The 27,847-nt window shown below is 40.6% G+C and overlaps 3 protein-coding genes across 4 annotated transcripts; 2 read left to right on the top strand and 1 right to left on the bottom strand.

Moving 5' to 3' along the window:
* Window positions 1-872: 872 nt before the first annotated feature.
* On the top strand, window positions 873-18,313 carry itga6a (integrin, alpha 6a). 2 transcript variants are annotated; one of them, XM_079357387.1, is made up of 26 exons: window positions 873-1,132; window positions 8,226-8,350; window positions 8,440-8,519; window positions 8,618-8,879; window positions 9,006-9,137; window positions 9,743-9,956; window positions 10,143-10,336; window positions 10,419-10,513; window positions 11,598-11,725; window positions 11,807-11,896; window positions 11,987-12,048; window positions 12,136-12,305; window positions 13,345-13,488; window positions 13,585-13,700; window positions 13,794-13,956; window positions 14,706-14,792; window positions 14,890-14,969; window positions 15,126-15,203; window positions 15,293-15,395; window positions 15,473-15,649; window positions 15,751-15,840; window positions 15,925-16,032; window positions 16,125-16,223; window positions 16,327-16,452; window positions 16,959-17,083; window positions 17,528-17,667. In XM_079357387.1, the coding sequence occupies exons 1-25, from the start codon at window positions 945-947 to the stop codon at window positions 17,064-17,066; spliced, it is 3,219 nt and encodes a 1,072-aa protein (XP_079213513.1). In that variant the 5' UTR covers window positions 873-944; the 3' UTR covers window positions 17,067-17,083; window positions 17,528-17,667. The 2 variants fall into 2 exon arrangements, with proteins under 2 accessions (XP_079213513.1, XP_079213512.1); XM_079357386.1 differs by lacking the exon at window positions 16,959-17,083 and having other exon boundaries at window positions 17,528-18,313.
* An 849-nt stretch (window positions 18,314-19,162) lies between these two features.
* On the bottom strand, window positions 19,163-21,660 carry LOC306832527 (uncharacterized protein). The gene is made up of 2 exons (XM_079357280.1): window positions 19,686-21,660; window positions 19,163-19,575 (listed from the first exon to the last, which is right to left on the bottom strand). The coding sequence occupies exons 1-2, from the start codon at window positions 21,276-21,278 to the stop codon at window positions 19,417-19,419; spliced, it is 1,752 nt and encodes a 583-aa protein (XP_079213406.1). The 5' UTR covers window positions 21,279-21,660; the 3' UTR covers window positions 19,163-19,416.
* A 517-nt stretch (window positions 21,661-22,177) lies between these two features.
* pdk1 (pyruvate dehydrogenase kinase, isozyme 1) lies at window positions 22,178-27,541 on the top strand. Its single transcript, XM_079357131.1, has 12 exons — window positions 22,178-22,290; window positions 22,498-22,687; window positions 22,912-23,053; window positions 23,149-23,220; window positions 23,538-23,722; window positions 24,208-24,303; window positions 24,380-24,457; window positions 24,579-24,655; window positions 24,768-24,866; window positions 24,985-25,092; window positions 25,493-25,606; window positions 25,695-27,541. Exons 2-12 carry the CDS (start codon window positions 22,579-22,581, stop codon window positions 25,833-25,835), a joined length of 1,221 nt encoding a protein of 406 aa, XP_079213257.1. The 5' UTR covers window positions 22,178-22,290; window positions 22,498-22,578; the 3' UTR covers window positions 25,836-27,541.
* The last annotated feature ends 306 nt before the right edge of the window (window positions 27,542-27,847 follow it).

The raw sequence follows: 27,847 nt of genomic DNA, 5'->3' as shown, positions 1-27,847 counted from the left end.
GAATTGAATTCCAACTCTTCCAAATATGGTTCAGCCCTTTAGTGACCTACAGCAGCCTGTCTGATTATCTGGCTCAGTTTGGGAGGTTTGTTTGCCCAGCTGACTGTAGACACGTGCTGTTTATCTGTCAAAACAACCTTAATTGGTTTGTCCTGTATGGGCTGTGTCATTTGTCTTCTTGTTTACCTTTAAACTGATCCTTTATAGATAAATGACAGATAGCTTTTCTAATATATTTACATCATATATAGGCCACTCAACGATGACACAGAGATTTCATATAGAGCTTGATCCTGTGTTTTTTGAGTCTATGAAAAGGCATTATCAAGAAAAAAAGAAGCAAACTGTCTCACTGATTAAAATCTAACAATCAGATATATGATCATGCAAATCACATTATTAAGATTTATTTGACATAAAAAAAACATTAATTATGACGTTTCAGGGTCCAGGTTGGCCTGCTTTCATTATGACTCACTGTAACACTGTCATCACTCATACTGGGGAAATAACCATCAACAATGTCATCAGTAGCGCCAGTAATAGTCATTGTTTTTGTAACTTATGTCAAGCCAAATTGTCAGCTGTGGAAAGGCTTTAATTTTAATCAAAAATTACAAGAAGCAAAATCGAAAGAAACAATGCCTCACTTATGTGTAGTAGAAATAGCATAATGTTGACTTTAAAAAAAAATAGTGTAGGAATACTGATTACGTTTCTATTGTCAAAAACTACGTTAAGTATTGTTCCTTTACAAAGCTTTTACTTGCAGTGTTGTTCACCATGGTGACCTGCGGAGGCGCTGTGGAGCATGAGCGCTCACACAGCCCGGAGGGGGGAGCGAGCAGTCAAAGCGCACCGGGCTCATCACCAGAGAGGAGCAGCGAGGTCAGCGGCGGCTCTTCACTTTGGACGAAACTGGACACATCTGGAAAAGCATCGCAATGCTGCTACGAGAGGGACCCTCTGCTGCTTTTTTGGCACTGTTCTTTTATTTCTCCTCTCTGGAGCCAACTATGGTGCTCGCCTTCAACCTTGATACCAGTCATGTCATCAGAAAAGACGGGGCACCGGGGAGTCTGTTCGGGTTCTCTCTCGCCATGCACCGGCAGCTCAACCCGGATAAACGAATGTAAGTGATGCTGCAAACTTTACTTTTCCATCTGATTACATAGGTCTACACTTTCCTGCCTGTATAGGTGCACCTGACGAAACAGGTTCATTTGATATACTAACATATGTGGGCTAATCATTTTAACTAAAAACTTATTTCCTTTGCTCTAAAGTTGGTGCATCATGGGCATAGCCTAACACTTCCTCCTCATTTCAGGATTCTGCCTTTGAGACACTCATTAAATATTTTACATCCACTGATTGTGATGTCTTGCATTGTGCCCTAATTTAAAAGAAAGTGTATCTACCAAATCCTGTAGTGTTTTTCCCCCCGATGTTACAGGTTTTTGTTCTGGTTTTCTATAGAGCTTGTCTGTCTCCCTGTGGTGCTTTGGATGTAAGAGGGGAAGAAGCCGAGAGACAACAAGTGGACATACAATGGTTATAAGTGTCATGCAAATGTGCCTATAAGGTCAAACTGAGAGAGCACCGAATATAGCTTTGCAACTGTTAGTCGGTTAATCGGATTGATTTATTCTGATAGACTTGATCCTTAAGGCAATATGCCAAAGCAAGATGTGAGGACTTATTTCTTAAACTTGTAGCTGTTAGAGAGACTTTACAGGCAATTTCAAATTCTTAATACTACCCCTTTATTTCCAAATGAAAAACAATTGCTGGATTTATTGATTTAATAAATAAAGTGTTAGTCTTATTCTTTGATCAGCTGTCAACACATTCTAACCAGATTTTTTATATGATAGTGCAAAAATGAGAGCAGTCATGGGTAATGCAGCACATGCAGCATTACAATGTTTCCTTTATGATGCCGTCATGCATTGCAGTGAATCATTTCCTCTAGCCAGCCCTGAGGCGTTTGAAAAGGCATCAGTGTAGTGAGCCTGCCTCACAGAGTTTGAAGGGGGGGGGGGGGGGGGGGGGGGCATGCAGGGAGCTACTGTAAAGGGGACACACAATCCTGCAGCAGCATGTTGAGACACAGAGAGCAGGGATGAGAATTCCTGATAGCAGGAATTAGAGAGATCCCTCAAAGATCACATACACCCAGCTTAAGCTGAGGAATTTTATCTGCCTGGTGTTTTGGCTGAAAGGCAGCTCTGGTTGCAGTGAATTTGCTGCTCATTCAAATCTGGAAGCTGTCCTTAAGAAATGCATTTTTTTTTTTTTGACAATGCTCCCTTTGTGTGGTCCTGAAAAGAGCCGCGTTTACTTTTGTCAGCGTTGATAAGTGTAAGGAGAGTGAAAGTCATGAAAGTGAATGTAATATTTGTTGGGCAAACAGAGGCTTGAAATGTCACACTGGCCTGATTGTTGGTTTTCAGCCAGTAAAAGTAAGAGGGAGAAGATTCACCTGACATGCTGGGCAAGGAGAACGCCGCTCAGAAACAGATAACATCATGGTTGGATTCTGTTAGTTCTGCCTAAGAGGAAGTAGACATTTTAGAGTGTATCGTTCAAGGTACCATTTTTAAATGAAAAATGATATTTCAGAAAAAAAATACTGAAAAGATAACCCGTTCAAAATGACTGGTTTAAAGCTAACTAATTCTTTTTAGCCTTTAGACTGCTGTCCTGGGCCAAACAAGAATTCTTAGACATCAATTTGGACTATGAACATTTTTAGAGCGATTAGACGTCTATCCCATTGAACAGCTATTATCTAAAATAATGAAGATTTGGATATTTGTGATGAATCCATTGGGCTGAGGAATATCAAAAAAGATGTCATAATTGGTCACAATTTCCATAATGCCCAAAGTGGAAGACCATCATGTTGCAAATCTTGTCCAAGTAACAGTGCAGACAGGTTACATTTATGATCGTACGCACTTTTATTAATTCTTAATTTAAGCACGTCTGTATTTTTATCCTTAACAGTGAATCAAGATTGTTTCCTTTGGCCCTCTAATGCTAAATAATCAAAACGTTGGGTTAGCTCCACTTACAGTGAGTTGCTTGATAAACAAACTCTCTTTTTTTTTTGTTGCAACCCATTTTTCCTTCTCACGTCCCTGTCAAAAACATGACTGGTCCATGTTACTGTATGAACACACTCCTCTCTTTACATGAATTAATCAACTGGGGAAAGTAGCCTTCACTTCTCCGATGTGATCTCGGCTTTACATCCTCATGTGACCCTGAAGGAATCAGCCAGGCGAGTGAAAGGAAAGCACGTTAAAGCACACAGCAGCAGGTAATGAACAACCAACCATTTAAAGTGTTTAAGGAACACTGATGACGCTCTTAAAAGCAGCAAGCAGCAGCAGTGTGTCACACATTGCATCTGTCTCTTTTGCTCTTACTGAAACGTGGGTTTGATGATGATCTCGAGCAGCTGTGAAGCCGTGCTGGATATCACAGTTTACATGAATGTGATTAGAATGAGTCAACTTAAGGAGACGGACGCTGGCTTCTACAGACTCCTAAACGCTGATGAGGAGCAACACATGCGACTGGATAGACTCCAATCGATTACTCAGCTAATCTGATTTGTTAATCATATTGCTTATAAACTTTTCTTTTTTGAGACGCTGTTCCTCTTATAAGTTTATTATAAGCCCAACTTACAAAGTTTTTTCAGTTTGAGCTCCATGTTTGTAGCATGAAACTGAACCCAATGTGGTTTCTTTCAAAGAGACAACTGTGTGACTCTTCCCTGAATAATGTGTTGGGTTAATGATGTGGAAAGAAACGGGGCAAAAAGTTTCATTTGAGTGGACACGCACGACCATCTGTGCACATGTAACCTGAGAGATGAAACGTATGGGTGAATCATGAGTAGAGATATTCATGTCAACCGTGCCACTAAAGTGTGGCTCGCTTAAAAAGACGATGAAGCAGAGGAAAAAGTTTTGTTAATCCAACAAAACAGTCAAAACATTTTATTTGTATTTTTACTCCAATTTATTTTTTGATTTATTTTCTTTGATATGTACCCAGCCAATCACAGATCAGCACCAATCAAAGTTTTCCTTACTTACTTTACTTGTGTGTGTGTGTGTGTGTCAGTCAACTGAAACGGTTAGAACAGCTGCAGCACTTCTTGTGGCTTTGAGTGCACAGCTGGACGAGCTCTCGGCCACATCTGTTAACAAAGGCCAGTGAGATCACTGTGTAAACCCTCAGCAGTCACTGTGCATTCCCATTTACACTGCACTGAAAGACAAACTGCATGATGGGAAGTGGTCTCGCACCGCAGCCTGCATAATGTAGTTTCATAAAATACTGATGAAGACGAGTTTTAAAAACATTGTTTATAAACTTTTTTAAAATTAGGATTGTTTATGTATTGGGATGATTTAAATCTAATTAGCAGAGGATTATTTTGTGTTTAAGCATCTAGTTTAAGTTTAAGCATCTAGTTTAAGGCCATATGATAAACAAAGTATACGTTTTACTATATGCAACTTCTGTTATACTGTCACACATACCATATGCCAATACTAAAGCATATCGTATGGATTAAACGGGTTGCTCTATCTCTATGGCTGCATTCCAGTTACGCGTGTCTACTCTCTTTTTTTAACAGCCTGCAGCTCTAGTATCATCCTGTTTTGGGACAGTTGGATGTTTTATGTATAATTTATTTACTGTAATTCATGCTTAGATTCTTGAAGTCTTTTTAAGACATCTCATGCAGACATCACATTTATATCCGTCTGCAGCAGAAAGTAACATCAAGTACAAAAAGCCTCTTTCGGAACTGAAAAGCAGGAAATGTGTTTGCCGGTCTGACATGTAAATGTCAATGTTACCCCTCAGATACTTGCTAAATTCAACATCTGTCACTTTCCTGAGAAGCTCGACTGTTACGTCTGAGGTGTTTACATGTTCATCGCTCATGTGTTTTTTTTTTACTACATCGAGACTCATGGATTTGATTTTCTTTTAAGCAAAAAAGGAGCCTTCGCTTTAGCTGAAGAATATTTTAGTAGCTTACTCTTTAAATCTGAGACTCTATTTGATGCATGCACACTATGCAGGTTTTGGGGGCCACTCGTGCTGATCTTTCATTTGAATCCTGACAATGCTTTTTTTTTTGTCATTGTTTTCTCTTCATTATCACTCACTCACACTTTTGCAGTGCCGTGACTAATTGTTCTTCCTATAGGATCATTTAAAACCTTCCCAAAGCTAAAGGTGATCTACTAAAAGCTTATTATTGGATTTGTATTGTCTTGCTTTTGAAAAGATCAAATTCCGCCCCCAAAATATTTTGGAATTATAATTTCACCAGAATTGATCTGAAATGATAAATAATGAATCTTTGCAGTTCCAAAGTATCTGAAGAATCCCAGGGACATGAAGTGTTAATTCAAATCAACTCAAGGCTAGAGATCTGTGTTTTATTGAAAAAAAAAAAAAAACAGTCTTTATCCTAATAGAATAAAACTTCATGTGTTTCTAATGTTCTGTAATTGTTGCAGCATATCTTGTTGTACAGAGAATAACATTTATATTCTGCTTGTCAGAACATTACAACACATGCACTGGACTAAAGCTCAGCATACTGAATGTCCGAAGTAAAGGTGTTTGTGAAGGCGGTTTGTATTTACATTGACTGGGCTTCGTTTGAGGGGAGGCTTTGCAGTTTGGTCTTTTGTCTATCATCAGATCTCTTCAAGAGCTTCCTTGTTCAGCAGATGATGATTCACAGGGCTGTGACACAGATCAGACTGATGGTGCTGCGGAGAAACAAGGAGAAGAAAGGGGTGGGGAGGTTTTCCTCACGCTAGGATTTCCTCTCTTTACTTCGAGAAAATACCAACACACTCTTGTCATTTAAACACATGATAACCTCCCATCCCAACATGTGCTCTTCAACTCTTTGAATACGCTTTGGCATTCATAATTGTACTCTGTAAGCTGTACTGTAACTGAAGTTGGCCTACAAATTTGATATTCTAGTTAGATGACAAAGTGTTAAGAGATGTCAGTACTAATTCAATGTTACAGAAGACAAACCCGTCCTCACTGAGGAGTCTGAAAACTCATGTGAGCAAAACCATCAGCAGGAAGATTAATTGGTTATTTTTAATGGATGTAAATTCTGTTGCTAGGCGTCATACAGGAACTGTCCCCACAATTCTGCTTTTTTACTTTCTCGCCAGCAAAAATTCATAATGAGTGATACATTTGTCAACATTAACACATTTATGATGCGATTAAGACCTGAAATTATCAAATTCATGGCGTGTTATTTTGTCCCTTTCGTGGCGCCCTACATACGCCGCTGCACTGATGGCAGCATCTTCCAGTAGTCACAATGATTGAGACAAACAACACGCTCTGCGCTTTTGAGGCACATTTCACTTAAAAATGACTCCAAGATGGCTCAGGTAACGAGTCAAGAGTTTCACCACCTCGCAACAAACTTTTTTACCCTTCCCTGTTGCTGTGTATGTGCGTCTCAAATGTGTGTGCGAGGGAGACGTTCTGTTTTGAAGCTCCGCTCGGTCAGTGCAGCCACACGTTTCATACCTGAACAATGTGCGACAACAAAGAAATTGTGCTTTGTTCTTCAGGTCGCACAGTGTTCATGTGAAAGAAAGCCTTTTCATCAGATAGTGTGGCTGTCTGATTATGTCAACCCTGAAACACATGGTGGCTGTGTGAGAATGTGGGTTTAGAGGAGAAGCTTTGGTCAGTGAACTGTGTTTGAACAGAGCAGTGAACACGCTCCAAATTGTCCGCCCCAGCGCTCCTCTGCCCTCTGCAGAATGTCAGAACAGTACTCCACTGTCCCAGAGAGGCATTTTTCTGTTTCGTTTCTTATCTCAAAATCAGGTCTTTGAGAGAGTGATTGAACACAGTCATCAATCATTCTTCTTGAAAAAATATACGCATGTGTTAACCAAAGACTGAAACAGCCTTATGTCTGATATGTTCATGGTTACTGTTTTAAAGTAAGAGTTACCAGTCAGAGCCTGTAGAGAGAATAAGTGCGGGTTAATCACTTAATGAATCTCTTCTTTTTTTTTACCCACAGCATTAGGCTGATTTAGATTTAAAAAAGTAAGATTTGACCTTAGCTGTCTCTTTTATCATCTATTTACATTATTGATTCATCCTATTTGATCCTGTTCAAGTCAAAGTTTTCTACTTTGATTTGTTGTGTTAAGTTCCTTTGTATCTCATATTATATTACGAGTTGTTTGATGGTACTTTTTTCTTGTTCTTTGTAGAACTAGACCTGTTCATATCAGTTTATTTGTGCAAGGGGCTAATAAAAGTCATTATATCCAACTCTCTTTGGTTATCTGAGTGTCTCCTTAGTGCCACTGTAGGGTTTGCATTTGCAGTATCAGGTTAATTTGTTAATTTTTGGAGAAATACTACACGGATTGATAGATATCCCCCCCCCCCCCAAAAAAAGGGATCTTTGCTGTCAAAACTTGACAACAACCTGACAGCACATTCAGAACAGATGACACTCTCACTCCACTTTGTACAACGTTCCAAAAAACAAATGTTAAATTACATAATTGAGAGGTAAACACGATACAGCTACATAGAGCTATTAGAAAGGCTGCGACGACACTATCTGTACCTTTTGAGGGCTGTTTTAGCATCAGCTGGTAGCTAAAAAATGTGGACTAAAACAATGCACCGTGTTCAGGTCAAGTTCATCTTTCACACAAAAATGTCATCCTTAAGATTTAGTAACATTTTCGTTATCTCTCTGGAGCTTTAGGAGCACAACTGAGATCAAGTTTGTGTTTTTTCATTGTTGGACGATACTAAACTTGAAGAGCATGTTTTAGTACACTTCATTTTGATGATGTGGTCTTGGGGCACTTAAAAGAAGTGAAACTCATTCCTCTGCCAGGAGAGCACATGTGTTACATCCTCTTTGCTGACATGCTTGCTGGAAAAACATTGTCGTTGCAGTGCCAACAAAGTTGCTGTTGATATTCTCGCATACATGTACAACATTTAGCTGCTCTTCAACTTAGAAATGCAGACTAAGTTATTCAAGGTTTCCACAAGAAGCTACATTTAAAAGTTCTTTGAGTACTTTTCATTAGATCGTTGAATACATCATGATAATAAAACAGTCGTTTAGTTAAGAATGTTGTCTTTGTCTTCAGGCTCTTGATTGGTGCACCGAGAGCCACGGCTTTGGGAAAACAGACAGCCAACATTACCGGAGGCCTTTATAAATGTGAAATCACCCAGACCAATGACTGTGAGCGCATTGTGTTTGATAATGAAGGTAAGTCATCTGTCTGTCTCTCTGCCTGACTTTCTGTCCTTCCAATGTCAGAGGTTACATCTTGGTTTTCTGTTGCTTTATTTCAATAGAGAATGTACGAGTTGAGTATAAGGAGAATCAGTGGATGGGAGTGACGGTTAAGAGTCAGGGACCTGGAGGAAAGATTGTGGTGAGTCATACTGAGTCAAACGGAAGCGGTTTCAAATTCGCGACAATAGGCGTCAAGGGGGCTAACTTTAAACTCGGCCGCTGTGTTTTTAATTTCAGACCTGTGCTCATCGCTACCAGAGGCGTTTGTTTGTAAACACCCCTCAGGAGTCCCGTGACATCACAGGGCGCTGCTACGTCCTGAGTCAGGACCTGACCATCGACACATCCTCTGATGAGGACGGAGGAAACTGGAACTTCTGTGAGGGCAGATCCAGAGGCCACGAGATGTTTGGATCTTGCCAGCAGGGTTTGGCTGCCACCTTCACCAAGGATTATCATTATGTGGTGTTTGGAGCCCCAGGAGCGTACAACTGGAAAGGTCTCACATACAGAGCTTTTATTTGATCTATGAAAAACAATAAATATTTTGCAATCTCAAATGTTTGTGTTTGCATCTGTGATAATCATTTGTTTTTTGTTTTTTTTGCTTTCACATCTTCTCCAGGCATTGTCCGAGTGGAGCAGAAGAACAACACTTTGCTGGAGATGGGAATTTATGACGACGGCCCGTATGAGGTTGGAGATGAGCACCTCCTGAACCCCGAGCTCGTGCCTCTACCTGCTAACAGCTATCTAGGTGATTGTCTGTCCACAAAGAACTTATGATAGACTGAACCGTCATTCCTTTCTTTGGAGTTACAGCTGTGTTTTTGCAGCTGTGGAAAAAGTCTGCATGCTTGTTGTGAAAAATCTCTTTGGATCTAATCGATTACTCCATTTATAACAGCGTAAGCAACTTTTTTCTTTAAAGAACGGTGACTGGCTTTACATAAGCTATAAACAGGTGATGCTTCTCAGGAAACAATTTAGTAAATATGATACAGCCTCATCATAGTCTTGAGTTCACTATCAGCATAGTAGGAGAGACTTGTATCTTGTGTGTGTAAATATTTTCATCCTTTATTTCATCCAATGTGAAATATAAAGAAACATACTCCTTTTGTATGTGTGTTCAGTGTTCTGAGCATCATCAGCAGTTTCATTAGAGAAAAATGACAGGAAAAGATTTGGTCCTTTTTACAGCATGAGCGACTCCGACTGGCCAGTCTGTTTAATTGCATTCAACAAGAGGACATTGTGAATATAACCAGTTGTAGAGCCAGCTTGATGGTACGGGCTAATGATAAGCCTGTTCTTAGGTGTATGATGAGATATTTAAGTCTGTCATCTCTCACACTGTAGGGTTTTCCCTCGATTCGGGACACAGAATCATGAGGAGTCGTAGCCTGACGGTGGTTGCTGGAGCTCCCAGAGCCAATCACAGTGGAGCTGTGGTCTTTTTGAGAAAAGAAAATGAAGCCTCCAGCCGACTTTTGGTGGAGCACTCTCTGCAGGGACCAGGACTTGCATCCTCCTTTGGATACGACTTGGCTGTAGTTGACCTGAATGGGGATGGGTAGGAAAAACTGCTGCTACTTATGTGAAAAAACCCCAAACATTTCAAAGATATATAAAGCTTTGAAAGCATCTCTTCATCATAATACTATCTTATTGCCTTTTTTTTTTTAAATTGACTTTTGCCATTTAATTAATGGGAGCATATTTCTGCATGTCCATTATTTGACTTCCCTCTTTGATGTAGATGGCAAGACATAGTTGTTGGAGCCCCTCAGTTTTACATGAAGGATAGAGACATTGGAGGAGCTGTTTACGTTTACATCAACCAGGCAGGAAGGTGGGAAAGAGTCCTTCCTGTCCGTCTTAATGGGACCAAAGACTCCATGTTTGGACTGGCAGTGGAGAACATTGGAGACATTAATCAAGACTCATATGAAGGTAAATCGGCTTTCATCTCCAGTTAGTTGTGTTTTTTGTCTATCAGTTGGTGTCAAGTAAACTGGTTTCTGCTCTCATCCAGACATTGCTGTCGGAGCTCCTCATGATGACGGCGGTGCAGGAAAAGTCTTCATTTATCATGGCTCTGCACAAGGAATTAAAACAACACCTGCACAGGTTTGTTTTGGAATTTGGTTGCAACTGTAATCTCCATTTCCATCTCATTCACATGTCAGGATAATTATGTGAAAACACATTTATGACTGTGTCTCATCCAGAGAGCATTATTATCCCTCTTTATAGTTTTATACAACCTCAACAATTGTATGTTGAATGTAAGCTCACTCTTCTGGGTCTTTGCCCATTAACTTTCCTGTTTCAGTCTCACAGCTCTTGTCAGTGCTCCTTACTGACCTCAGCTTCTTTCCGTATAACTGAAAAAAAATCTCATCACCATTTCATAAGCAACAAATAGCAGACAGACACAGTTAGCGGGTGGCTGGTGAACAAAATGAAAGAGCCACATACTTTTTTTTTCAGGATGTGGTGAAGACCAAAAACAGAGAACAAAGGAGACTGAATACAGGAAGTGTAGTGTTTGTAGAGTTGCTACCGAACTGCTGCCTGGATGTGGAAATAGTAAGCTTACAAGGTTGAATTATTCGTTAGTATTTCATAATTTACATTAAGACCAATCTACTAGTGATGAGGGGAACTAATCAGCCTTAAAAAAAAAAGACTCCGTGTGAGAGTTAATATCTGAAAGACAAAGATCTTGTCTTCATGTCACCACGGCTATCTTGGCATTAGCTTGATGATTTTTCAAAATTTCCTTAAAAGCTTGAGGCAACCTGAGGATGTGGAGCTTAAAACAAGTGTCACGTGGTCATTCAATTCTAGTACTACAGTCAAAGTGTAATGCTAAACCATTTAAAGGTGAACCAAGGTGAAGGTGTCAGTGTTTACTTTGAGTATGTTTCTACGTCTTATTGGCTAAAAAGTCAGTCAATGTAGGTGTGACATCTACAACAACCTTTTCATATGTAAAATACAGCGATTTGGATGCTTCCTTCCTTATTAGTGTTTCAGTAAAGCCATTTAGTTTGTTTATATTGATTCAGTTTTGTTATTGAGCTGAAACTTCTGGTCGTTCTTCCTGTCAGTGACCACAGCTTAATTGTATAGCAAAAATGTCAAGATTCAAATTTATGCTATTTTATGTATTTTCTTCATTTTTTATTATTATTTTTTTTCCTTGCAGATCCTGTCGGGAAAGCAGCACAACATGAAATTCTTTGGATATTCTCTGGCTGGGAACATGGACTTGGACAGTAATTCATATCCAGATGTGGCTGTAGGCTCTCTGTCGGACTCTGCTCTAATCTACAGGTACATTTTTCCTGAACAATTCTGTTTTATTTTAGACTTACTGATTTGTATTACGACTTCATATAACTTTCTTTCTTTCAGGGCACGGCCAGTCATCAGCATCAGGAGAAATGTCAAAATATCTCCACAGGAAATTGACCTCACAATAAAAAACTGTGGAAGCAGCATTTGGTAGGTGTTTTGACATCCTCACATGTCAGCTGGCCTTAAAGTCAAAACCTCCTGTTATAAATGTTAACATATTTTATTTCCTGCCTTAAGCTTCACTGTGGAGGCATGCTTTACCTATACAGCAAACCCTGCATCTTACAACCCAAGACTAAGTAAGTAGAGAGTTATTTTTTTACTCTAATTTTGCAGATCTAAGATCTCATCTGTTGTTTTTACACGTGTTTCCTTCTTCATCACAGTGATCAGCTACTCAGTGGAGGCGGATGGAGAGCGCAGGAAACAGGGGCTTCCCTCAAGAGTGACGTTCCTGAACAAATCCCGCACAGAAGTAGAACACCAGTTTAATGGCACCATAGAGCTACGAGGGCAAAAACAGGAAGCGTGCACGAAGAAAGTAGCCAGACTGAAGGTTGAACATGCTCACAGTGAAATCACATTTGCAGTATTTAATGCAGATAACAACACTCAACAGTCATTACTAGATTTAGAAAAAGAAATGTGCTGAAAACAGAGCTCAGCTACAAGCAGTCAAGAAAAATATCGAAGGGCTAATTTAATTTAAAAAAGTTAATCATGTAGCTTCACATTTGAATAGTTGCTGTCACTACGTATCACAGAATTTATGTCACAGTAGGATCTGTTAACTAAGTTACAAGCTTGTGAAAAAAATCAGTGTTCATACAAAATAAGGGCATTTTCTCTTGGAAGCCTAAATACAGCCCTAAACTGAATAAAACAAGTCAATGAATCTGTCAATCAACACCAAATTCATCCAGTTATTATCTCAGACATTTTTGACATAAAAGAAAAACAAAAATCCTCAGATTCCAGTTTCACTGATGTGATTATTGATGAAGTGATGGGACAGTAGCTCAGATAATCTTACCTTTGAGTTTTGGACTGTTTTGTCAGCGTTTTGTTGGGATTGTGGAAATATGTGATATGCACATTTATAGGCCAAATTATCGATAGATTAATGGTCATATATTATTCTCCTTTTCAAAAAGTTTAAATAAGTGTAAGAGGTTTCTAAAATCCACTTCAATCCTGTATTTGATCACGCCTATAAAGTAAACCCTTCTATTTCAGCCCTGCTCATGCTGTATTTATAGCTCTTAATGGAAGTGAACACGCCCTTTTTAAAGGGGGATGGCAAGGCAGACTCAGAGGGGGGAACAATCACAGAGCTGTGGAAGTATCACCCACTTGGGGGAGGGGTTACAGCCCTTTGTGATGTCATAGTAATGTTAAGTTCTCATAGCGTAAATGCTGAGCTTCTCAGGCAGAATTGATAAAGTATGTACAATTAAATAACAAGTTAATTGTGAGGTTTTAATAAACATAAACCTAACAATACTTTCATTGAAAACGTTCTCATGCATAACAAAAACATGCAGAATCAATTATTAGGCTCCATGTAATTCCTGCTTCTGTTTTTATTTCCTAAGGATAATATACAGGACAAGATGAGAAGCATTCCTATTGAGGTGTCTGCAGAAATTGTGGGAACTAAAAGAAGACAGACAAAGAACAGCCTCCCTCAACTCATGCCCATACTAGACTCCTCTCAGCACAGCAAAGACATCCTACAGGTGAACTTTCAGACTCCAACATTTATAGTAAAGTTATTGACAAAGTGTCAACAGTGGAGCAAAGTTTGTATGTGATGTTGTTTAAATGTTTTGCAGGTGAACTTTGTAAAGGAGGGATGTGGGCGGGATCACATCTGCCGGAGTAATCTGAAGATGGAGTACGAACTATACTACAAACAAAACAACCTGGACACGTACTCCCCATTACCCATGTGAGCTCATACGTTTTAACCCTATGAGGCAAGAAGTGATTTGAAAACTTAAAGTTGAGCCTGGAGTGAGGTATTGCCTTTGTGTATCTGCAGGAAGAAAAACATCCCCGTGTTTCATCTGAACTATGAGAGGAAGGATTTAGCTCTCCGAGTGACCGTCAACAATATGAACGGAGATGATGCTTATGAGGCAAAGGTGGTGGGGACTTTCCCAGAAACACTGTCATATTCAGGAGTCCGCTCACATCAATCAACGGTAAACAAGACCACCAAGTGTGCAACCTCATCACTGTTCCCATGCTGAGGCAGTACTGCTTACACAGGCCTGACTGGACTCACATTGATTAAACAAATGCTTGGCGCTGTATAGGAGCACTGTAATTTATACTAGCCTTCTCTGTTAGCACAGGTTTAGTTGTTAGTGATTTGTCTGAACTTTCAGTATCTTGTCATTAAAAAAAAAAAAAAAAAAAAACTCATGATGGAAAAGTAAAAAAGTTTCGCTCAAGTTTATTTGATTAATAGATGTAAGACAAAGTTAACTATTACAAGCAATGCTTAAAGGGCCCATAGTGTCAGAAATGTCCAATCAGTGCAGAGTAAATATGAGTCTTGTCAAATGTTGCGTGTAAATAATTTATTTTAGTAGCATGATGTTAGCAGTTTAACAGTCCAAGGGTCTGTGGAAAGTAAGTGTTATAAATTCTTTCTGTCCATGCTGTAATGGAGCGACATGTCTCACCAGACAGCAGGAGATCATTTAGAGTCTCTCACAAAGCAACGGGCTCTTTTTCTGTATCTGTCCTCGTAGTATGAGTTACAAGCATCCATTATAATTGTACAGAATATTATAGAAGGATGTCTCAATAATTAGTTATGTAAATCAGCTGATTGACAGAAAAATATTAATTTTAAAAACGTTTAAAATCTCCTAAATGCATTATTATTGGAGTTTAAAAAACCATCACAGTGTTTTACTCTGTTACAATGTTGTTGTTTTTGTAGGTGGATAAGCCGATCATCTGCACAGCCAATCAGAACGGCTCTCAAGCTGACTGTGAGCTGGGGAATCCTTTTAAAAGTCACTCCAAGGTACAAACATGTTTTAAGATTTGATCGTTCGGTCTGACACTTTAATTTGAATGAAAACAAAAAAGAGTTTGAGTTTATTTTTAATCTCCCCTCCTAGACTGTATTTTACATCATCCTGAGCACTGTGGGCATTACTCTTGATACCACAGAAATTAACTTTGCCCTTCATCTCCAGACGTAAGTACTGCTGATACAGCTGGGATTTATTTTCTGCACGTATAAGAGAATTGAATTGTAATATGCACCTTCTCGTAAAACCCCTCTTTGTCTCCTGTTGTTTCCCATGAACTTAAACACTATTATTATTCTATATTTGTGTTTTTTTTCTTTTAGGACGAGTGTGCAAGAAAACATTGCCCCAGTTAAAGTGAAGGCTAAAGTTATGATTGAATTACCTCTCTCTGTCAGTGGGTAAGTCTTTGTCATTATAGTTTATTTTACAGATGAATATTCAAGTTCAGCCAACAGAATATGAACTAAGTGTTTATTGAATTCATCAGAGAGGCCAGGCCAAATCAGGTTACATATGGAGGTGTTGTTAAAGGAGAAAGTGCCATGAAGACAGAAGAAGAGATTGGGAGTTTGATCAATTATACATTCAGAGTGAGTCGACTCATTTGACCTGCTTCAATGTGTATCATAGTAAATCACCACATTGTAACATATTACTTTCTCTTTAGATAAATAACTTGTGGAAGACTCTGACACCTTCTGTCAAAGCGTCACTTCATATTCAGTGGCCTAAATATAACAAAGATGGGAAATGGCTTCTCTACCTGGTGAAAATCACCTCGACGGGACCACAGGAAGTCCTTTGCTCTCCACAGTCTGAAATCAGCTCTCTCAAACACATAAAGGTGGTGCTTCTAAACCTATTTGCACAAAGTAATATTACATAATATACAAACCTTTATTGCTAGATTCCACTTTGACTCAATGAGAGGAAATGTTCTTTCAGGAGTCCTCTGCTTCCAGGACAAAACGTGAAATTGCGGAAAGAAAAGCTGTTGGAAAAAAGTCTTTCCTGTCTGGCAAAAGTAAACTTTTGGTGAGTCATTGAATGGATTTTATTCGTATTATTTTTTTATTCAGGTCTGAATTTCTTAGACGTGTAGTGCTCTTTTCTTCACAGACGTGCAACAGTGAAATCAAATGTGTGGTGCTACAGTGCCCCCTTGAGGGCCTGGACGGTACTGCGGTTGAACTTCGCTCTCGTCTCTGGAACGCGACCTTCATTGAGGTAATTTAACTGTGAACATGTGCCTGATCATCAGTTTGGCTGATAACTCATTATTTACGTCTGTCCTAACTCTTTTTGTTAAACTGACACAGGACTACGCCTCTCTCTCACACTTGCGCATTGTTGTGAAGGCCTCTCTCGTCCTTCACACTGAGGCTAAAAACTTGATCCTTAGAACTCCTGACACGGATGTAAGTACAACAACAGCAGCAACAACAAATCATTCACACAGTTTAATGTTCATCCTAACCCAGCTGATCTCATTGTTATCCTCACTCTGATGTTTGATGACAGGTGACAGTGACAGTGTCTCCAGACAGTGAAGTAGCGCAGCACAGTGGAGTTCCTTGGTGGATCATACTGGTGGCTGTTCTCGCGGGAATACTGATTTTAGCTCTGTTGGTGTTTCTGCTGTGGAAGGTGAGAGGGAAGAGAAGAGAAAAACAGAGTCGAAATGACAAATTACCATACGGAGTCATATGTAGAACAGATGTGCTCTGATAGGAGGAGGGTTTTATTGTTCTCGCTGACTCGTGATGAAGTGTATTCCTCTTTACATCAATATTTCTTTCCTGAAGGCCAAGGTAAGGAGGCTATTTAGTTGCTTATGAGATTCATTCAAATGATTATTATTTAACATAACTCTGTCGACTGACGACAACGGTTTAGAGCACATAAATTAGTTTCAGGTCACACTTATCGTGTAATAAAACAAGAGATACGTGGTGTTTAATTAAGAATAAATGTTGGAACTTGGATTTGTGAAAGCTCAGATGACGTTTGATCATCAACACTAGACTTTCCAGATGAAGTATTTCTTTCAAAAAACTCAGTATTTTCTTTGTTTGTTTTTTTTTGCTGGAAGAAACCCCAGTGTCTTCTGTGACTCCATGTGTAACTCGTAACAATCCCTTACTCCCCATCAGTGCGGTTTCTTCAAGAGAGCATCAAAAGAGGAGTACGATGCTACGTATCACAAGGCAGAGATCCATGTTCAGCCTTCTGACAAAGACAAACTCACTGCTGACGCCTGATTTATACTCTGAGCGGGGTAAAAACAAGCTGCCAGCATGGAGCGTGAGCTTGCAGTCACTAATGAACTCACCTCTAGTCTGAATCTGCTGCTTTAACGCCAAAAACATTCAGACACATATTGTCCTGAGCAGATGAAAAACTTCCACATTACAAATCATAAAACAGAATGTAATGTAAGCTTTAATACTCATGTGCAATATATGTCTCTGAATTTTGGCAAGTCAATTACGCTTTTTCTTTCAAAAGTTTGTTTTTGCCTACTTTTGCAAAAAAGCAAAACAAAAAAAAAACAATTGTGTGCTCTGCTGATGTCGCCCTCACTGCCTGGCTGCCCCCCCCCCCGTAAAAAACTCCAAAGCATGCTCAACCTTCCTCCACATCTCTCCTCTCATTGTTTACAGTGATTATGACAATGAATTACATTTCCCAGTCTTAAATGAAGCATCTTCTGTCTTCCCAGTGTGGATTCTTCCAACGCTCCAAACAAGACGACAGCGTTCCTCGCTACCACGCCGTGCGAATCAAAAAGGAAACTCCAGAGTGTAAAGACGGATCAGTCAAACTGGATCATTTTGATAAAAAGCAGTGGATGACCACTTGGACCGACAATGAAAGTTACTCGTAACTTGTTTTCCCTCAAAAAACACAAATAATCCCTTTGAAGCCACAAACACTGACCTTTAATTCTTATTATCAAACAGGACTGAGATTTCAGAAATGCGTCGGGTTCTTGTATTTGATTTTTTACACTGTATAGATGTTGAAATGTTTACTTATTTTTGTATATAGTGAAATACTTTTGCACACTGTATATTTATTTGATAAAATACTTCAGCAGCCAAAGAATTTTTTTAATGGTATGTCTGACTCAAAGGGCAAATGTACTGTTGTTTTTATGGTGCTGTGCTGTTTAAATCGAATCCTGGAATCTATGCAAGGTACAGCTAGCTCAGAAGAATATGAATGTAAATCACTGGTTATGTTCCAGGTGTTTGACGCTTCTTGTTTCAGCTTTGATCGTGTTTGGAACGACTTTAAGGTAAATGATCATTTCACAATAATTCAGCTGTTTTCTTTTCTTTTGAAGCTGCACTGTAGTGGCACTCGGGTAGCATCGACTGTACAGTAGGTCGTCACTGAAATAACTGTTCTGTGTGAGATTTGGAACCATGTGTGTTTTATAGAAAGAAAAAACAAGAGAATGTCTCGTTTAATTGTGAAATATAAAACAAATACTTGACTCTGATCAATACTTTGGAATTTCTTTACAATAAGTACAGATTCAAATAGTTTTTCAAATCGATGTCAGTTTTCAAATTCTCTCTGGTTTCACTAATAACACAAAGTAGGTCTATTTGTGACCCAACACCATATTATATTTGTGTAACCTATGTATGTTTATATATATATATATATATATATATATATATCCCTTAGAGACAGGTGGACGTGTACCTTCATCACCATGCCCACTCACAAACGCTCCAAAACAAACACGTAGAAGCATAAAGGACACCGACAAACAGAAACAAAATGGAAAATATTGTTTAAATCCAACGGCTACATTTTTAAAAATCATCTGATTAGTTACAGCACAAAGGTAGGGGTACTGAAAAAACAGCTTCTTTATAGATTAAAAAAAAAAAAAATCCTGTTAATTGCAGATTTCACATCTCATTTGACGTGTTTGGGCAGGAGAGAGAGGGAGATTTTCCCATCACCCGTCATTAAAGCCAAATGAGACGTCTTGAAGTTACTTGCTAGGACAGTCACAGATTAGCACTTTTTTTTTAATCACATAAAACAAAAGAAAGGCTTCATCCTGCTGACTGAAAAGTGAGACAAGATAGTTTTCGGGGGTTTTTTCTGCAAGAAAATTTCACTAAAACAGTTCTCTCTCTATCCTCTATCCATTTTTTGCAGTTCATCACAGCAAAAAATGTCGTTCTTTTCCTGAAACACAGCAGTCCCATGTACAGGAATCCTTGAGAAGACTGGTATCAAAGCTTTGATAAAATAGAATCGTGTTATAAACTAATTTAAAGGTATAACTGAGCAAAACAAGGACAACAATGCAATCAAGCTAAAGAACAGATCAGCGCCTCAATCAAAAGATTTATTTTATTGTGTACATGTTGAACACCCAAAGCATTTACATGGGAATAGATAAATGTCACTATTCTATAAAAGTTGAAAATATCAATCTTTATGCAACCATAAACAACTAAAGGCGAACAAAAACAAGTTGACAAGAATTTTATTGTATGACAATCATCTTTAGATCTACCAAAAACAAATATATCAAAAGTTAGCAATTTGTATTATACATGTTTCAGTATTTACTACAGATCAGTCAAATGTTAAACGAAAGGTCTTCTCCTGCTCTTTGCGCTGGTTGTCGCACAGCTTGGACACTTCTTCCACTCGTCTCTGCAGGAGGACTGAATTCTGATCGATCCACTGAAGAGAATCCATGTGAGTGTTGAGGATTTTACAGATCTGCTGAAGCTGAGAAAGAAAAACAACAACAACAAAAGAAGTTACTTTCATTTGCAAAATAGTTACCAAATAACGGAAAAACATTGAAAAGGGTAGGTTAGAATAAATTCTCATCTTACTGGGTCACTGGTGTCTGCTGGTCCACTTGATGTGTTCAGATGCTCAATGATCTCCTTCAGGTCCTGAGACATCCTCTTCAGCTGTGCGTCCACGTTCTCTGCGAGCTTGTACGTTCTTTCCCGCTCCTCGTCTGCATTCTGCATGTAGATGGTTCCGCTCTGCTCTTTCACAGACTCCTCCAGTGGGCAGAGCAAGTCCTCCAGCTCCTTCTGTTGGGACAGGATGAAATCTAGCTCCTGGTTTAGCCTCCTCTGATCCAGCTTCACCTTCTCCATCTCCTTATGAAGCGAGGTGATCTTCTCGCCGTTCTCCACCAGCAAGCGGTCCCACGCGTTCACCTGTGTCGCCTGCTGCAAGAAATGTCTCTCCTGGTCTTCCAGCTCCAGACTCCACTTATTAATGAGACCCTCCAGCTGGGCGTAGGTCATCACAGGTGGAGCAGCTGTTGTAGTGAGGGTCGTAACTGCGCTGGTCGTTGTGGCGCTTATGCCGGATGTGGGTTTAAGTCCCAGGGAGAAGCCTGTGGGGAAACCTGCTGAGGTGGCTGCAACTGTAGCAGTAGAAGCAGGAGCAAGGGTGGAGGTGGTAGCGGCTGCACCCAGAGGTTTGAGCATGAAAGACAGGCCGCCACCTGCTGCTGTGGTCGTTGCAGCAGCAGCAGCAGCAGCAGCAACAGCAGCAGCAGCAGCAGGAGCAGTGCTTGCTGCTGGTGTTGGGGCTACTCCCAAAGAGAAGCCTGTACCTGTTGCAGTGGCTGTAGCAGCACCAGAGGCAACTACTGCAGAGATGGGTGTAGCAAAGAGAGATGAGCTAGCTGCTGGGGCTGCCTGAGTGGCTGCAGGAGGAGCTGGGGTGGTAGAGGGTTTAATCCCAAAGGCAAATCCTCCACCTGTTGTTGCTGCAGCAGTAGAGGCTGGCTGCGGCTGAGAGCCCAGAGTGAGAGTAGGGGCGGCAGCGTTGCCAAAGCTGAAGCCTCCACCTGTGGCTGCTGCAGGAGCTGGAGCCGGAGCTGGAGCCGTAGCTGTGGTCATCTGGACTTTGCTAGATCCAAAGCTAAACCCTCCAAATGAAAGCCCACCGGCACCTTGTGCTGTTGTTGCTGCTGCTGCTGCTGGTGCAGCTGCTGGTACAAGGGCTGCCATGGGGGCTGCCATGGTCGCTGGCTGGGGTTGGGTTTGAGCTGCAGTGCCAAATGAGAAGCCCCCACCTGCCGGAGCCGCAGCAGTGGTCTGGGCAGTTAACCCAGTACCTAAGGTAAACCCAGACCCCGCAGCTGGAGCTGCAGTGGAGCCCAGAGTCAGTCCGGTAGGTGCTGTGGTTTGAGGGGTCACACCCATGCCAAATGCGTTGGTGGGGGTCCCGAAAGAAAAACCTCCGCCAGCTGGTGTGCTCTTTGCTGGAGTGCCGAAGCTAAAAGAGCCGGTGGGGTTGGTGGAGGCCGGAGTGGCAGTGCCAAAGGTGAAGCCCCCTCCGGAGGGTGCAGGTGTGGAACTTGCAAGTCCGAAGCCCGTGCTGGGGGTCGCGGCGGTGGTACTCTGAGCTCCAAATGGAAACCCCGTGGAGGGTTGCCCGAAGTTAAATCCTCCACTCATTTCCTTTCCCGGGTGGATAGATTTAACAACACCGAAAACAGCAAAGGTTTAAAATGGTTCACTTCCTCGCTGAGCCCGCTGACGCTTTTGGCGGGTCACAAAAAAGACGCTGGTTCAACAGTAGTAACAGTTCGACCTCAACTTTGTCCTTCGGGACGTTAGCGGTTAATAAACTCACTCACAGGGTTGTTAACGTTACCTTGAACCAGACTGAGAACTATTACTAACACATCATTTACTAAAACGTGGCCTGCTTACCAGAATATCTCGACGCAGGCATCTCTGTAGCCGACTACAGGAAATGACGATTCTATGGGGTTAAACACATACGTTAAACCCCAGAGTTTTGTCTCGAGGCACATTAATCCCGCCTCCTTAAGAAGATTGACAGATCGAATACCCAACCATGATCCTGAACAGACGCTACTTGATCGTTCATTGGTGCAAATCGCTGCCTGTAAGACAACACTCAGAGAAAAGGAGCAATAATGACAAAAATGACACTTCAGATACGAAAGTTACCAAATGAAACTCAAATATGGAATTAATCAAGAAACGTTGGAAATAACGCACTATTCGTCACAGACGTCGATAAAAATCATCTGATTCATTTTCCATCATTAAACATTAAAACATGTTTAAGTAAACTATATAACTATTAAAACAATTGTAACAATATGTTGGCGAAATAAAATAAACGAATCTTATGTTAAATACTGTTTCTGAATAAATTCACTGTTTACAGTAGGCCTACCCTTTTTCCCCTGAATCTCATTTTACTGGTTACTAAAACAATACCTAAAATTTACCCTTTTGATGTACTTTTTAAAAACAGAGGGAACAGGTGATCATGCTAATAAACAGTATTGAAAAGTAACCGGACGGGAGGCAGGTTTCAGGCACTTCTCTTGACATCACCCGTGACTCTTTGAATGTGCTAGCTAGCTAGAATCGCTTTGCTATGTTGACTTGTCAAGTTACCAGTAATGATGTAGCCATGAGCAACTGCAACGTGGGAGTATTTATTATATATTTTACATTTGCCACGAATATTGATGTAACACATTTAACCAAATAATCTCTTCACAGCATAACTTGAGAAGTTGTGTTGTGTTTGGGTGCAGCACAAGTTAGCGAGGTTAGCTAATGTCTACGTATAAGTATAAGCTAAACGATAATAAAGCGTGACTGCTCAGTGGGATGTCACCTTTGATTACAGTTAATAAGCATCTTTTCTATCTGGGACACCATTAAACAAAACATTCCGTCGTCTACGTGAGCTGACACTGGACCTGTCAAGATGAGGATTTTAAGGTTTTTGAGGAGCAGCATCTCCTCTGGGAAGGACATCGACTATTACTCTAAGTTTTCCCCCTCTCCTCTTTCAATGAAGCAGTTTCTGGATTTTGGTAAGACTGCTCCTTCACTTGGTTCTGCATTTAAAAAACACTTTTGTTGCATTTTAAAACACTAAATCACAAGGTTAGCATACTGTTAACCCCTTATGTTTATAGGTTTACATGTTGAACAAACCTAAGTAAGGGCAACACATGCAGAACAGCATTTCTGATCTCCTATACTATTTTAAAGAAAATAAACAAATAATACTTTTGCGTGTTTTAACCTCCTTCAGGTTCAGAAAATGCGTGTGAGAAAACCTCCTTCACCTTTCTTCGACATGAGTTGCCAGTAAGGTTGGCCAACATCATGAAAGAGATCAACTTGTTGCCTGACAACTTACTGAGGACTCCATCAGTCCGCTTGGTCCAAGGCTGGTAAACAGGCTTCCTTCTTTCTTCTAATACAAAATACAAAAATAGTCCCGTCATGAAGCAGATTGATAGCAATGTTTTTTTTTACCCACATACAGGTACATGCAAAGCCTTCAGGAGATTCTTACATTCAAGGACAAAAAGGCAGACGATGAAAAAGTCACATATGAGTAAGTGAGGTGAAGTTTGGCTTTGATGTGGTCAATGGACTTGTCTTCTGACTATTCAAAGTGCTTTTACACCACCTACACATTCACACTGACAGCTGGTTACTATTTATATTATCCACACACCCCTGATGCAGCAGGGGGAGCAATTCAGGGTTAAGTGTCATGCCCAGGTTGCATGTTGCTCGCAGGAGCTGGGGATCGAACCCTCGACCTTCCGATTGAGAAACGACAACCTTACTCTGAGCCACTATAATTCATCAAACTGCGTATGCTGTTTTTGCTACAACTTGTGGTGATCTGTATTGTGTCTTATTCAGTTTCACAGATGCGGTAATAAGGGTCAGAAATCGTCACAACGATGTCATTCCCACCATGGCTCAGGGAGTCGTGGAGTATAAAGAGGCGTACGGCACGGACCCGGTAGTCAGCCAAAACGTTCAGTATTTTTTAGATCGTTTCTACATGAGCAGAATTTCCATCAGGATGTTACTCAACCAGCACAGTGAGTACTTTGTCTTCTGCTAAATGAAACACGTTCTCCAGAGGCCTTTGTTCTGAACGTCGCCCTGTCAGCATCTTCATTTAGTTTAGTTTGGAGCGTGTACTTTCTGTGACGTTCAATGAAATTCAAACTGGCTCCTTACTGGTTCTCTTAGAACCAGTAAGGAGCAGACCACATCCAAACGTGCAGTGTCTTTATGGTTTTTACTGGACTAATGTTATTTTTAAGACATTATTTATATCTAATTAGTTGTTTTATTCAGCTTTTCAATCCTAGCTGATTGCATGTTCTCAGTTGTGATTATTTGCTGATTTTCCTCGTCTTGTTGGATGGTCATTTGAATACTTTTGGATTTGGAGTGATGAAAAACAAGGTTCCACGTGGAGTCGTTCAAACATACTATATAATTAATCACTCAAGAAAGTCTGTTTGAGGTATTTGTCATATAGAAACAATCAGACTGCAGTCCTGTGTTTTTATTCCAGCTCTCCTCTTTGGTGGGAAAGTGAAGGTGAATCCAGCGCATCCCAAACAGATCGGCAGTATCGATCCACACTGTCGGGTCAGCGACGTTATCAGAGGTGAGAAACATGCCGTGGGAGGGTTTCTCAAAAAATGTTGTGTTCAAGGACTCATTTGTTGTCTCGTTTCCTATAGACGCGTACGAAAATGCGAGAAACCTCTGCGACCGTTACTACATGAACTCGCCTGAGCTGGTGCTGGAGGAATTCAACGGTAGACAGGAAACACGTCACACTGACGATACATTCTGCTTTACTTGAAAACTCTAAACATATGAGCGACTCACATTAAAGCACTTCTGATCTGATTGAGTCTAACATGTTTGTCCTGACAGTCAAAGAAAAGGACAAACCCATCACGGTGGTGTATGTGCCGTCCCATTTGTACCACATGGTGTTTGAACTGTTTAAGGTAAGATTGACTGTACCAGCTCCTCATTGGTTTATAATGGGAGCGTCTAACATGTTATCTCTTTGTCAAAACAAGCAGTTGTAGAAACTCTTGTGCACATTCATTGTTGCAGAATGCTATGCGAGCCACCATGGAGTTATACGGCGACGCCATGGAGTATCCTGCCGTCCGTGCCCAGGTCGCTTTGGGAACTGAAGATCTGACCGTCAAGGTAAATGAGCTGCGGCTTTTGTCTCATCTTTTTAATTTGTGGCGACTTCAGGCGAGGTTCTGGGCATTAGAGGGACTGTTGGAAGTCGAGACTGTTCAGACTGTGAGTTCTTCTCCAGGTGTGCGATCGTGGAGGAGGCGTGCCGCTGCGTAAGATCGACAGGCTGTTTACCTACACGTACTCCACAGCTCCTCGGCCCAGCATCGATGGGCGCGCTGCTCCTCTGGTCGGTATCGCTCATTATTTATTGACAGTTTGTGAATTTATGCAATTGGTCATAAAGGAGCAGTATGTAACTCTTTCACCTAGTGTTTAAAATGGGTACTGCAGTCTCCGTCTCCTTCTGCCTCCTCGGACGTAGAGTCCAAGTAGGAACCTTGAAACCTTTCTGAGTTCTAACCTCCCTTCATTTGTCAGAAGCCTCTCCGATATTTATCCTTGTATTACCACGTTTTTTTGGTTGTGGAGCATGTGTGGAATAGTTTCCATGTTTGGGGGTTCAATAAAAGGATTTTTGATTTAACATCTCAAAAAAAATCAAAGAATTGCCACGAACTCTTTTGGTTATTGTTTTAGGGTTTTGCTCTTGTCTCAGCTGGTGGACAAATGGTTTTGTTTTTGTCCAGGCGGGTTACGGGTACGGCCTGCCCATCTCTCGACTCTACGCTCGCTACTTTCAAGGCGACCTGAAGCTCTACTCTCTGGAGGGTCATGGGACTGATGCTGTGATCTACATCAGGGTAAGAGCATGAACACCTTTGACCCGTCTCTCACGAGCGTGCATTACGTACACGCTGTTTTAACGCTACCCTCTCCGTCGTCTGCCAGGCGCTCTCCACAGAGTCCATTGAGAGGCTGCCTGTGTACAACAAGTCAGCCTGGAAACACTACAAGACCATCCACGAGGCAGATGATTGGTGCGTTCCCAGCAAAGAGCCAAAGGACATGACCACATTTCGCAGTTTCTAGACGTTTCAATGCAGCTGAGGTGATGAAGTGAAGGCTGCAGAGAGGTTGCGCTTATAGAATGGTGGGTTGTGTGTGCGTAGTTGTTCACATCTCCTTTGTACAGAAAGTGGGAAAAAAAAAAAAAAAAATAGAACCAAGTTTTAGAGGCGTTTATTTCATGTAGAAAAATAGAGTTACAGGTTTGTAGCCCTTGATCAAAAACATTTTCCACTCTTACCCCTGCTGGTACCTGCGACAGTCAAGACTAGGAGTGACCAGAGGCAGCTCCCTAAAAGGCCTGGACGTTTGTTCAAAGAAAAGTCCAACTTTTCTTTCTTCAAGGCTGCTACTATCCTTGATATTTGACGTGTAAACAAAAGTATTTACACTATTTGTTTTCTTTTGACTCATGTGGCGCAGTCAGTATGTCTGATTCTGTGACACAACTAACTAAACCCCCAGCAAACGTTAAAGTTAAGTTAAACATAAACTTGCCATGAGTAAAGTAAATAAATACAATTTATAATTTATCTGGCAATGAGCTGGGGGCAGCAGTAACAAGGATTAAAATGATGATATCATTAAAAAGCCCAGGTACTGTTTATTTTTGGCTCATGAAGAGGTGTCATCACTGACTTTAAAGAGTCTCATCACCAGCTGAAAACTCACTTACAGAGTGGAGCTGGTGCTCCTGCTTGTTAGCACTCCCTGGAGGACAAAATATGTTACATTAATATTTCTGATTGACCTCGTGTCAGTCAGGTTTAATGCACTTAGGATTTTGGCACTCGAACTGAAAGTGCATGTTTTAATATCATGAAGGGTGAGAGGAAAATGTTTCTGAGACTCAGATGAAACCCTCCGTTAAAGTATGAACTTTGTGGTTTTGACTACACTTTGCACTCCTCGTGTCTTTGGCGTTTCTCCGTTTGCTTCGCAGCTTGGAATCTGATGAAAATCCTGCTCGTTGTGATGCATTCCTTTTTTTTTTTTTTTTATAATAAATGTGTCACAAGTTTCCACTGAAAAATCTTAAAGGTGCACAATGTAGATTTGGTGGTGAAATTTGAAAGTTGAAGAGGTGAAACAATTCTATGCTGTATTTTATGAACTGGATACCCAAACTTTATTCAAAGGAAAAGACGGGTCCCTGGAACTGTGGAGGTAAAAAGTGACCTGGACAGTTATGGCTTCACTGTTGTGGGCCGCCCAGCAGAACTTGTAGCCTTTTATCTTCAGTTTTCCGGGGACACATTTTCCTGAGGACAGTTTGTGTGTTGAGTTATGAACATATAGCACAAAAATCTGTACACTTCTCCAACTTTCAAATGTCTCTACAAAAACTACACAGTGCACTTTTAAAAGTGGAAGTATTCTCAACGAGGGCATTTCTCCTACAGTGGAACAATTTATGCAAAGACCTAATCAAAGCAGTATTGACTGGGGATGTGTAAGGGAACCTTTCTTTGTTACATATGATAGAAGTAAAAGTTGTAGTATATTTAGATTTCCTCCTAACTCATACTTTTGTGGTTATAGTGCTGAGATAAGACCACTATATAAAATAATCATAGATCAACAAGACAATTCTCAGTATGAATACAATACTTTGGTTTCTGTGGTTGGGACTCATTCTGTTCAATAAGCTATTTTTTCCACATTTGTTCATGTTACACATTTGTCATGTTACACTGCATCATGCTTAATAAAAGAAACATTCATCAGCTGGTTTGTTTACGTGTTCAAACTAAGACCCGTCCTTAGACGTCACTTTTGCACTTATTTATGCTTCATGTGTTTTAATGACGCAGCATCAATCCAAAGAAGTGTAAAGGGACAGAAAAAAACACAAACACAGTTTACCTGTGTTCGGCAGTGGAGTGGTCTCTGAGGGGAAAAGTCCAGCACACCAGGGAAACACTAACACCCTGACAAAGGCCTGAAGGCTGAAACGCGTTTCCTGCTCTTTTCTTACTTTTCCACCCGTGTGCCTGTAACTGTTTCAGAAGTCACTCTACGTGATGTAAACCACA

Source organism: Symphodus melops, assembly GCF_947650265.1.
Source record: "Symphodus melops genome assembly, chromosome: 12".
Lineage (NCBI taxonomy): Eukaryota > Metazoa > Chordata > Actinopteri > Labriformes > Labridae > Symphodus > Symphodus melops.
The sequence above is the reverse complement of the archived record's forward strand: the minus strand, read 5'-3'. Positions and strand labels throughout refer to the sequence as shown.